Source organism: Pelobates fuscus, chromosome 3 (genome assembly GCF_036172605.1).
Source record: "Pelobates fuscus isolate aPelFus1 chromosome 3, aPelFus1.pri, whole genome shotgun sequence".
NCBI classification, from domain to species: domain Eukaryota; kingdom Metazoa; phylum Chordata; class Amphibia; order Anura; family Pelobatidae; genus Pelobates; species Pelobates fuscus.
The window spans coordinates 257,870,643-257,883,837 of NC_086319.1; the positions used below are offsets into that span (position 1 = coordinate 257,870,643).

General features: G+C 41.7%; 1 protein-coding gene across 1 annotated transcript in view; it reads left to right on the forward strand.

Moving 5' to 3' along the window:
* Positions 1-984: 984 nt before the first annotated feature.
* Positions 985-13,195, forward strand: part of LOC134602921 (A-kinase anchor protein 8-like) — a 62,831-nt gene continuing 50,620 nt past the window's right edge. Inside the window, exons 1-4 of the mRNA XM_063448397.1 lie at positions 985-1,109; positions 6,798-6,833; positions 8,045-8,077; positions 9,808-9,907. Coding sequence (XP_063304467.1) covers positions 1,094-1,109; positions 6,798-6,833; positions 8,045-8,077; positions 9,808-9,907 — 185 coding nt within the window. The 5' untranslated portion in view covers positions 985-1,093. The remainder of the gene's footprint in view (positions 1,110-6,797; positions 6,834-8,044; positions 8,078-9,807; positions 9,908-13,195) is intronic.

The following is a 13,195-nucleotide window of genomic DNA, read 5'->3' on the forward strand; positions in this document are numbered from 1 at the left end:
TCACAAACACTGGCCAAATATTTGTTTTTTGCTTTTTTCACACAAAAACAAATATGAACGCTAACTTTGGCCAGTGTTTGTGACTAAGTGGCTACTAAAAAAGACTAAACATACGACACTTTCAATACCTTGGCTTGTCTACTTTTTCAAATGGTATGCCATTATGGGGGTAATTCTCATTCCTGGGCTACCACTCCGTCTCAAAGGTAACATTACTAATCTGGAAAGTTTCAATTTGAAAATGGAATGTTCTATATTTGACCCTGTAACTTTCCAAAACAACATAAAACCTGTTAATGGGGGGTACTGTTGTACTCGTGAGACATCGCTGATTACAAATATGTGCAGTGTTATGACATTCACAGTTAAAATGTCAGACGGAAATGCAAATTTAAAAAAAAATCTTATTTTCTCACATTTTTTTTAATTTTATTCATAATAAATTATGTTCCATATATGAATAGTTAATGATAGATTAAAGCCCTGTTTCTCCTGAACAAAATGATATATAATTTGAAAGAGGGGAACTACGGGTGAACAGACATGTAGCGCAAATTCCAGTTTTTGTTTACGTTTTGTTTTGATCAGAACGTGCACTATTGACTCCGTCCTGAAGGGGTTAATAAACATAGCAGTTTCTCTGAAACTGCTATGTTTATAAAAAAAATGGGTTAACCCTAGCTGGACCTGGCACCCAGACCACTTCATTAAGCTGAAGTGGTCTGGGTGCCTAGAGTGGTCCTTTAATGCTAACCGTTTATCAATCCCCTCTAACACTACATCAGCCCTACCCCTGACCAAATGCTTAGTACTACTCTAACTGTATAAGTGCCCTAACCTTCTCGATTACAAAATGGAGTCGCTTAGCTTTGCTTTACTTTACCGCAAGAGAAATGGCGTCGCCCTCTCTCTTGCCCTTCTTTGACGTCACGTCGATCGCTGAGCCAATAGCGTGCGAGCTTTCATTAATTCGCCGCTTAGCCCCGAGCGAGCAACCAGCCAATAGAACGTGTAGCGGAAGCGACGAGGCGTTCCCCGTGTGTGGCTCTCAGGGTGGAAGACTCGCACCGCTCACTTGTCACCCGGAAAGACGATGGATTGTTACAGGGGTGAGTTATATAGATTGTAATGAAACCTTCCGCCAGGCGTGTGGATAACCAGCGAGGGCGGGGCTTGATGACCTGGGAAGAAGGATGTGAGCTCACGTTGTGGCAGCAAGGCGCAGAGCTCTTTAAATCCCTGAACAACTGAATGCAGGAGAGCTATGCTATCAATAACTGTATGCAGGAGAGCTATGCTATCAATAACTGTATGCAGGAGAGCTATGCTATCAATAACTGTATGCAGGAGAGCTATGCTATCAATAACTGTATGCAGGAGAGCTATGCTATCAATAACTGTATGCAGGAGAGCTATGCTATCAATAACTGTATGCAGGAGAGCTATGCTATCAATAACTGTATGCAGGAGAGCTATGCCATCAATAACTGTATGCAGGAGAGCTATGCTATCAATAACTGTATGCAGGAGAGCTATGCTATCAATAACTGTATGCAGGAGAGCTATGCTATCAATAACTGTATGCAGGAGAGCTATCCTATAAATAACTATGCAGGAGAGCTATCCTATAAATAACTATGCAGGAGAGCTATCCAATAAATAACTGTATGCAGGGAAGCTATCCTATAAATAACTGTATGCAGGAGAGCTATCCTATCAACTGTATGCAGGAGAGCTATCCTATAAATAACTGTATGCAGGAGAGCTATCCTATCACTGGCCCTATAACTGTACGCGGGAGAGCTATCCTATCACTGGCCATACAACTGTACGCGGGAGAGCTATCCTATCACTGGCCATACAACTGTACGCGGGAGAGCTATCCTATCACTGGCCATACAACTGTACGCGGGAGAGCTATCCTATCACTGGCCATACAACTGTACGCGGGAGAGCTATCCTATCACTGGCCATACAACTGTATGCGGGAGAGCTATGCTATCAATAACTGTATGCAGGAGAGCTATGCTATCAATAACTGTATGCAGGAGAGCTATGCTATCAATAACTGTATGCAGGAGAGCTATCCAATAAATAACTGTATGCAGGGAAGCTATCCTATAAATAACTGTATGCAGGAGAGCTATCCTATCAACAACTGTATGCAGGAGAGCTATCCTATCACTGGCCCTATAACTGTATGCGGGAGAGCTATCCTATCACTGGCCATACAACTGTACGCGGGAGAGCTATCCTATCACTGGCCATACAACTGTACGCGGGAGAGCTATCCTATCACTGGCCATACAACTGTATGCGGGAGAGCTATGCTATCAATAACTGTATGCAGGAGAGCTATGCTATCAATAACTGTATGCAGGAGAGCTATCCTATCAACAACTGTATGCAGGAGAGCTATCCTATCACTGGCCCTATAACTGTACGCGGGAGAGCTATCCTATCACTGGCCATACAACTGTACGCGGGAGAGCTATCCTATCACTGGCCATACAACTGTACGCGGGAGAGCTATCCTATCACTGGCCATACAACTGTATGCGGGAGAGCTATGCTATCAATAACTGTATGCAGGAGAGCTATGCTATCAATAACTGTATGCAGGAGAGCTATCCAATAAATAACTGTATGCAGGGAAGCTATCCTATCAACAACTGTATGCAGGAGAGCTATCCTATCAACAACTGTATGCAGGAGAGCTATCCTATCACTGGCCCTATAACTGTATGCGGGAGAGCTATCCTATCACTGGCCATACAACTGTACGCGGGAGAGCTATCCTATCACTGGCCATACAACTGTACGCGGGAGAGCTATCCTATCACTGGCCATACAACTGTACGCGGGAGAGCTATCCTATCACTGGCCATACAACTGTATGCGGGAGAGCTATGCTATCAATAACTGTATGCGGGAGAGCTATGCTATCAATAACTGTATGCGGGAGAGCTATGCTATCAATAACTGTATGCAGGAGAGCTATCCTATAAATAACTGTATGCAGGAGAGCTATCCTATAAATAACTGTATGCAGGGAAGCTATCCTATAAATAACTGTATGCAGGAGAGCTATCCTATCAACAACTGTATGCAGGAGAGCTATCCTATCACTGGCCCTATAACTGTATGCGGGAGAGCTATCCTATCACTGGCCATACAACTGTACGCGGGAGAGCTATCCTATCACTGGCCATACAACTGTACGCGAGAGAGCTATCCTATCACTGGCCATACAACTGTACGCGGGAGAGCTATCCTATCACTGGCCCTATAACTGTACGCGGCAGAGCTATCCTATCACTGGCCATACAACTGTACGCGGGAGAGCTATCCTATCACTGGCCATACAACTGTACGCGGGAGAGCTATCCTATCACTGGCCATACAACTGTACGCGGGAGAGCTATCCTATCACTGGCCATACAACTGTACGCGGGAGAGCTATCCTATCACTGGCCATACAACTGTACGCGGGAGAGCTATCCTATCACTGGCCATACAACTGTACGCGGGAGAGCTATCCTATCACTGGCCATACAACTGTATGCGGGAGAGCTATGCTATCAATAACTGTATGCAGGAGAGCTATGCTATCAATAACTGTATGCAGGAGAGCTATCCTATAAATAACTGTATGCAGGAGAGCTATCCTATAAATAACTGTATGCAGGGAAGCTATCCTATAAATAACTGTATGCAGGAGAGCTATCCTATCAACAACTGTATGCAGGAGAGCTATCCTATCACTGGCCCTATAACTGTATGCGGGAGAGCTATCCTATCACTGGCCATACAACTGTACGCGGGAGAGCTATCCTATCACTGGCCATACAACTGTACGCGAGAGAGCTATCCTATCACTGGCCATACAACTGTACGCGGGAGAGCTATCCTATCACTGGCCATACAACTGTACGCGGGAGAGCTATCCTATCACTGGCCATACAACTGTACGCGGGAGAGCTATCCTATCACTGGCCATACAACTGTATGCGGGAGAGCTATCCTATTACTGGGCATATAACTGTATGCGGGAGAGCTATCCTATCACTGGGCATATAACTGTATGCAGGAAAGCTATCCTATCACTGGCCATGCTGTCTACCTCCCTGATAACATCATTATTAGTGCTGTATGTAAGAGAGCTGGGTGGCCTCTCTCTCTCTCTTTTTTTTTTTATTAGAATGTACGTATATGAGGATATGGGCTCTGCTACACAGATATGTAACTGGATATGAGCAAAATGTGTGGGCATCTATGCCATAACTGCAAGAAACGAGGCTGACTGGATCTCTGCACTGTTTAATCAAATACAAGTATAAAGGTGTGTAGGCACCTGACCCCTGTCCTTTCAATGACACTGAGGGAACAGATTCCTTAGGGTTGCTTACATCCCAACTGTCCCTATTTAGGATGCAAATCCCTTTGTCCCTTCTTTCTAGGAGCTCCTTACTGTTTGTATGTCGTGTGTGTGTGTGTGTGTGTGTGTATATATAACAGAGCTCCACAGCAATAATACTGACAGTAATGTGTCTTTAAACTACAATAAATGTGCATAGAAATCAGTCTGTGTAAAACGATACATTGTTCTTGTTTGCAATTACATTTTAGTTGCATAAAAGATTATTCACCTAATATTATACAGAACAGCCATGCCCCAGGCCACAACCCTAAAATTAAAGTGTCCCTCTTTGTCTGTTTGGAATATCGGAGGTATAGGATTGGGTTTTGGGATATAATGGCCACCGGAAGGCTACCATATCAATCGACCAGAACTGCCTGTATACAGGAAGAGCATTTGAGCAAATCGTCCACAGGCAATAAACCACTTCTGTATCTGTGTTGAAGTGTCTTGTCTATAGGTCCGGGATTTGGGCCTGAGATGCGCTAACTAAGTCTGCAGCAGAATAGCTGAATACTGCCTGTATTCACAGTGTGGGGAAATATGTTTGTACATAATGATATTTTTAAAAAAAGCACTTTGTGGGTTTTCCACCCGTGTGCTCCAAGCATCATCAAAGTGTCTCAAAGGCAACATAGGCCCAGCAAACCAATCTGGAAAATTTCAGTGTGCAAACATGGAAAAGAGAAAAGTACTACATTTGACCCCTGTAAGTTTGCAAAAACCCATAAAACCTGTATATTGGGGATACTGTTGTACTCAGATGTTGCCGAACACATATTGGGGTGTTCTTTGTCAGTAACACATAAATGGAAAAGTTTGACAAAGACTGGTGGTAGAATTAGTGCATGGAAAGTGTTAAAATACCACCACTTGAAATACCCTAGAGTGTCTACTTCTCAAAAATATATGGTTTGATGGGGGTAAATTACATTGGGCTGCTTCAAAAATGTCCCCAATAGGACATGGCTGCATGATGACCAGCTGTGAAAATTCCAAGTTGGAAAACTGGAATGCGCACCCTCCAAATAAGGTCTTTTACACCCCAGAGAACCCGACACACCTTTACATGGCTGCTATCGCTGTACTCCGGAGATGTTGCTGAACTCATATTGGGGTGTTCTTTGGCAGTAACCCTTAAAGTTCCTAGTACATGTATTTTTTAGTTATGTGCGTCAAAAACATCACCAATTATTTTATTTTTAATTTGGCCTAAATTGGTGGTAAACCGCATGAAGAGTCAAAATACCCCAAGTTTAATACCTTAGGTTGTCTTCTTTTAAAGGACCACTACAGGCACCCAGACCACTTCAGCTCAATGAAGTGGTCTGGGTGCCCGGTCCATCTAGGATTAACCCTTCCTGCTGTAAACATAGCAGTTTCAGAGAAACTGCCTCTAGTGGCTGTCTCTTTGACAGCCGCTAGAAGTGCTTCCGTGCTTCTCACTGTGATTTTCACAGTGAGATAATGCCAGCGTCCATAGGAAAGCATTGAGAATGATGCCGATGATGGGGGAAAAGAGGCGGAGAGTCCCCACTGCCGGGGATTAACACCTTTCTCCCCCTAGAGCCCGACGGGAGGGGGACCTAGAGACCCTATAGTGCCAGGAAAACAAGTATGTTTTCCTGGCACTTTAGTGGTCCTTTAAAATAAATATATAGATATATACACATGTGAAGGGTTATTCAGGGACTCCTGAGAGATAGTGTTACAATGTAACTTTAGTAAATTATGGGGAAAAAATGGTTTGGAAATAGCAAAGTGCTACTTGTACTTATTGCCCTATGACTTGCAAAAAAAAAAAAAAGAAACATGTTAACATTGGGTATTTCTAAACTCAGAACAAAATTTAGAAACTATTTAGCAAGGATGTTTTTGGCAGTTGTAGATGCGATGCGCAACAGATTTGGGGGGTCAAAGTTAGAAAGTGTGTTTATTTTTTTATTTTTATAGTCCATGATATCTGATGAAAATAAATGGTATCTTTAGAAAGACCATTTAATGGTGAGAAAAAACGGTATATATGTGTGGGTACAGTAAATGAGTAAGAGGAAAATTACAGCTAAACACACACACACCGCAAAAATGTAAAAAGAGCCCTGGTCCTTAACGGTAAGAAAATTGGAAAACGATGTGGTCACTAAGGGGTTAAACAAAGTAGACTAAGCGCATACTCCTGTAAAATGAGTATTGCACATTCAATATTATTGTTCTATGGAAGCTGTGATTTATTATCCAGTATGTAGAAAGTTTCTGAATGTATTGAATTATTCTGCTACTGTTTAAAATGTACCTCTCATGTCTTTAGAGTTTACAATGCTATCTGTGTAGACTCATCAGCTAATACTTTTTTTTTTTTTTCTTTTTGCATGTTTAGGGTTTGGAAAGTGGAACACTATGGTGCATCCACAAGGTAATGGGGACTATGTCTTAAAATTACAATTCAAGCAGAATAACTACTGCACATGTTTTGTTATGGTGCAGTGAAGTTGTCAGTATAATCACCGCATATAAATGTTTCTATTTTTGGCCTTGATTTAATACTTTTGCGTAAGCTTTTAAAATGATTTAGTATTTTTATATCCTCTTAATTTCCTTTCTTCTGGCACTAAAATCATTAAAGCAGCTCTGTCAATTAAGGGGGTTGCAGAGTTTGCTTTGCATCCATTGTACAGCACTACGGAATTTGATGGCACTATATAAAATAATAATATGCCCACAAGTGGAACACTTGTGCTGAGGTGATTGTGGGAGTGGGGCAGGAGGTGCAAAAGGTAGACACTTAACTGAAGCTCTGCCTTGCACTTGTCTGCCAGGAGGCCTGTTAATAGCATTTATTTTTACATATGAGCAAGAGTACAACACATATGTCTGTGGAGGATAATATAAGTTGTCCTAATACTCTAATGTACTGGGGGTGTACCAGTTTCTGAACCAGTATTGCATCTTTCCAAGATTAAGACAGCCCAGCTATTCGAGAGCAAAATAACGCCTAAATTGTGCATAGAAAAAAAACAATATCTTTGTTTCCTGATTTAAAATTTGTGGCTGGGGTTGTACAACAGAGGGAAGACACTACTACAATGATGGTTAAGCATTTTATGTCTCTGATGAAATGCCTGTGAATCCTTTAAGTGGCATTTGTGGTGCTTTGTTTATTTTTTTTATTTATTATTATGCATAGTTTTTTGGGTGTTTATTTTCTCTCTGATTACTTGGTTGTTTTAATCTTGGGTCTGTTGAGGGGGGCCACAGCATTCTCTATAGATCAACTCTTCTGATGTGGGAAACAAGACATTTTTGCACAAGCGTTCCTATAGATGACTGTGGTGATTATGAAACTTAACAGTGGAGGCAACAGTTGGCAACTTAAACTTTGAACTTAAGACAAAGCTGTCCATGCTTTGTCTTCAGATATCTTTTGATTGTGATGGAATTTTAGTCAAATTGCAATACATTCAATTTGAGTATTTCGTAGAGTTTTAGACTAAGACTTTGGGAAATGTTCAAAAGTGACAGCCACTTTAAAATGACACACAGGCTGTGCATAGTCCATCACATGTTATATTATGACTTGTTTACAAAGTTGCTAATGGTATTTTTATTTTTACACTTTTTTTTTAGCATCTTATATGGAAACTTCTGTGCGATGGCAAGGTAAGAAATTACACATTTCATACTGCATTTGAAATATATATAATTCAGACCTACGAAAACACAGAGAATAAGTGTAAAATTATTTATTAGTCTGGACCAGGATTTAAGTGATTTGCAGTAGCAGTATGGAGAGGAACGCTTGGTTGTTATGATGATAGTTGCAAAAAGGGCCATTGACAGATTTATTTAACCAATTATTGTTAACAGGACTAGTCCCAGAAGATTGTAAGTTAGCGAATGTTATGCCCATTCACAAGAAAAGGTAGTAGGGAGGAGTCGGGCAACTAAAGGCCAGCAAGCCTTACTTCAGTAGTGGGGAAAGTAATGGAAACCATGTTAAAGGATAGGATTGTTGAACATCTAAAAACACATGGATTTCAAGATCAGAGACAACATGGGTTTACTTCAGGGAGATCATGCCAAACTAATTTCATTGATTTTTCTGATTGGGCAACTAAAATAATAGATCAGGGTGGTGCAGTAGACATTGGTTACCTAGATTTCAGTAAGGTTATTGACACTGTTGCACACAAAAGGCTCATCAATAAACTGCAATATTTAAGTTTGGATTCCAATATTGTTGAATGGGTAAGGCATTGGCTGAGTGACAGGCAACAGATGGTTGTAGTCAATGGAGTATATTCCAAGCAATATCTAGTTACCAGTGGGGTACCTCAGGGATCTGTACTTGGACCCATTCTCTTTAATATTTTTATTAGTGATATTTCAGAAGGTCTTGATGGTAAGGTGTGTCTTTTTGCTGATGACACTAAGATATGTAACAGGTTTGATGTTCCAGGAGGGATAAGCCAAATGGCAAATGATTTAGGTAAACTAGAAAAATGGTCATAGTTGTGGCAACTGACCTTTATTGTGGATAAGTGCAAAATAATGCACCTTGGATGTAAAAACCCAAGGGCAGAGTACAGAATATTTGATAGAGTCCTAACCTCAATATCTGAGGAATGGGATTTAGGGGTGATTATTTCTGATGACTTAAAGGTAGGCAGACAATGTAATAGAGCAGCAGGGAATGCTAGCAGAATGCTTGGTTGTATAGGGAGAGGTTGGCTGAGTAGAAATGCTCATGCCATTGTACAGAACATTGGTGAGACCTCAGTTAAGTTGAGCATGCGTGGGATAGGCATAAGGCTACCCTAGCTATAAGATAAGTCCATAAACTAATGAAAGTATTTATAAAATTGTGCAGACTAGATGTGCCGAATGGTTCTTATCTGTCTTCACAGTCTGTTTCTATATGATGCTTCTCCCCTGTTGGGAAAGGGATGCGTAGACAGAAATGGATGTTTTTGGTTTAAAGAGATACTCTAACCACCAAAACAACTTAAGCTTAATAAAATGGTCTTGGTGTATACACCATGCTTGTCCCTGCAGTCTCATTGCTCAATACCCTGACATTTAGGAGTTTAATTACTTTTGTTTCTGTCCATGCAGCAATAGCTACACCTCTTTTATAAATCATGTTTTATTGTAATGCAATTGTCAACTTCATAGCAGTTTTGTTTAGTTACAAAAGTCATTGGTACTTCTGACAATACAACACAAAATGAACAGAAAAATTACAGTTTATCAGAAAGGAAACACTAACATACCAAATCACTCCTATGGAAGACAAAGGTAAAATGCTGTTCTCCATATAAGCTGCCTCTTATTATTGTGACGGCTGATTTGTCAACATTTTTGTGTTTTCTCTCCTTATTTCTTGTAAGGTTTTAATCTCCCTCCGTTTGGAAATGTGAATAATTTTTCATGGAGTCAAGCTGGAAATTTTGGAATGCCAGTCCATGACAATAGATACTCTTCAGACAGGTCAGTGATCAGTGGCTGGGCTTTGTAGACCCTGCATCTTTTTTGTTCTGTATTGTTACTTTCTTTCTCATCGTATTATAGATTTATTCACCAAGCAGTACATTTTAGGACATGAGGATAAGTAAATCATAAGCCAGTGGTTTCCAAACCAGTCCTCATGGCACACCTACCAGTCCAGGATTTAGCGATTACCCAGTTGTGTGAAGGTGTTGTTTTTTTGTTTTTTGTTTTTTCTCTCTAAAAAACACCTTGGGGGGGCGGGGCCGGTCCGCCGAGCTGGACGGTCGCAGCTTGAGCAGCTCCTGAAAACTACTACTCTCTCACCCTAAAAAAACATGTTTTTCTCTCGAAAACACAGACCGGCAGCATGGATCTCCGGAACAAAAGGGGCACTGACCCCAGGGAGAGGCTGGCTGCCCGAGCTACAGTCCCCTGGGGGAGAGGACTTCGTTCCCCAAGATGGGGCCTTCTCAGGCGGTGAGCGGAGCGGACGGCCGCTGCCCCGCTATCCTGCCCAGCAGCACCCGACCGGAGGTCCGGATCGGCGCAGACCTGGCCCCGTTCCCCCCCCTCTGGGCCGGGGGGGTGATCCCGGTCCAGTGGCAACAACAACAGGCCACCCAAGACCTAGTAGCTTCACCACCACAAGCTGCGGCCTCAACCTTAAGATGGCGGACGCCACGCGCGCCGACAGCCTGCAACAACCCAGTGCCCCAACGCGAAGCACTCACAAGCACATGCTGGCCTGTCACCCACTGCGCCCAGAGGTGAACCCGTGCTCAGGCGCCCCGACGGGATAGCTAACCTCTGTGCTCTGGGGCTCCGACCCAGCTCCACGGCGGGTCTGAAACCAACAAAAGAGAATGATGCACAACAAGCCAGTACCTGCATTGCCAGGGACCACACGGACGGCACACGAGTAAGCATAGCCACCTCAGACGTGCCGAAGAACCAATTTCCCACACGGAGAGCTATCCATGCCGCAATTTACACCATGACGGAAGACGCTGTAAAGCATACAGACAGCCGGGCTGCTACTCCAACACACTGCCATCACCACACCAGTGGAGTACCCAGAATTAAAGGACTGCTCTATCGTGGCGAAGTGTGGCAGGGGCTAAAAGCAACAACAGAGCTCCCTGATGCTAGACTCTGTATCTGTATTTCATCACACACAGACCTTCGCCTGGCCGACGTGGAACCCACCTAGGGTGGACATTTTACAGTCTAATCCTAAGTGTTAAGGCTGCTTTAGAGTTTAATATAGCCACTCATTCACTAGCTCTAGCCCAGCATAACCTGCAACCACTCTCACTAAGTTTAGGCAGCCAAGACAGATGTTTACTCATTATTGCAGTCAGCCTCAGAAGAGCTTAACAACTAGCATGCAAAACTTTATCACTAGCAGTTATCAACTACTTGAATGGTAATGTGGTATTTAGCGGGATAAAATAAGCATACTTATTTACTGCAGTCACTAGTATGTAGCATATGTTAGCTTAAACAGTCAGTAAGCTCAATAACGACGTAATGACAATCTACTTAAGTCTGTATAGTCTAATTAATCTATATAAATGCTGCTCTAGTACTGCAAGCGTGACTTTTTAACTCACCTATAGTTAATCTATGTACACCCGCTGGCTATTAACAGAATCTTTTCACTCTATGTTCTCCATGAGGGTTCCAACTCTTCCACCTCACATGAGATACAGATGTGCTAGCCAAATGATGTCTTTAGCGTTTTTACTGCTCTTCGGGTATTTAGCTATGTTGCTGCTGACCTGGTCAACAGGTGAGACAGGACGGCTTGCAGGATACATTTACACTTGAATTGACGCATTAAAGTTACACTACTTAAGCTTGTTAGCTAAAAACACATCTCTGATTCATCTCTCAGCAAATTAAGAATATTCACACTTGTGCATTGGTCTGTGGGTCTCTGTGCAATCTTTAAATCTACGTACAATTAAACGCACACCACTTAGAACAAGCATAGTCGTTTAAAGACTCAGGCATCATGACTATACACGTAGGTTATACCAATCCAACTTGCAAAGTGTCGTGAACAGCTAGTTTAATTTACTATGTATGTGTGGTGAAAACATGGCAGGCGAATTCTGTCTCATTGTTATCTATCATAAGTTAAAAACTTGTTGATTTTACGTGATGCCTCAAGCTAGTATACTAATTTTGTTTTATTTTTATTCTAATGTTTAACCTCTGCATGACAACGATATCAGGATGCCGTAAGCAAGCTCGAACACAAACAAATAGATATCGTTTAGACATGTCTGCATAGCATGTTACGTTTAAAAACCTAAAATTGTGCAAAATCTTCCAAGCCACTGTTTAATCTATGTTTAAATATATCTGTACGCTGTTGTGGCGTTTAAATGCGCTTTGTACCTCCATGCACAACAAAAATAAAGAATAAAAAAAAAAAAAAACAAAAAAAAAAAAAAAACAAAAAAAAAAAAAACACCTTGGACACAATTGGGCATCCCTAAATCCCGGACTGGTAGTCATTCCTTTAGGACTGGTTTGGAAACCACTGCCTTAAGCCAGCTGCAAGTACTGTAAGGGTCTCTGGTGAAAGTGTGTAGTACATTTTACTGTTCTGTGAGCAGCTTTAATGTTATCTTGCATTCCTGAATTAGGTCTCCTTTAATGGCCTTTTTTCATGCCGGTAATCAGCTGGTATTGTTAAAGGACCACTATAGGCACCCAAACCACTTCAGCTCAATGAAGTGTTCTGGGTGCCAGGTCCATCTAGTTTTAACCCTACAGCTGTAAACATAGACGTTTCAGAGAAACGTCTATGTTTACATTAAGGGTTAATCCAGCCTCTAAACAAAGAAGCACAGGGCGCCACAGTCACTATATGAATAATATATATGGGGGTAAAGAAGGAAAAATTAGATCAAGAATTTATTAAATAAAAAATCCACAATTCATAGCACAAAACATGTGCAATTAGAATGTATATATAAATGCCACAATAGGCCAGAGACCCATAGGTATAGCAGCTTAACACAATAAATACTGGACTGAATACACAAAGTAAAAGTGCAAATAGAAATTAAAGTGCATAAGTTGAACCACTTCATAATCCAAGTAAAAACACAGTTCAGATAATAAAGCCAGCACTTGATAATCCAAGTAAAGACACAGTATTGCACAAATAGTAAGGCCAGCACATATGCTAAAAAAACGCTGATACCAAATTGCAGGGCCTCCTGATATGCTCAACGCGTTTCGTCTTGCGACTTCCTCAGGAGCATCTTCTCT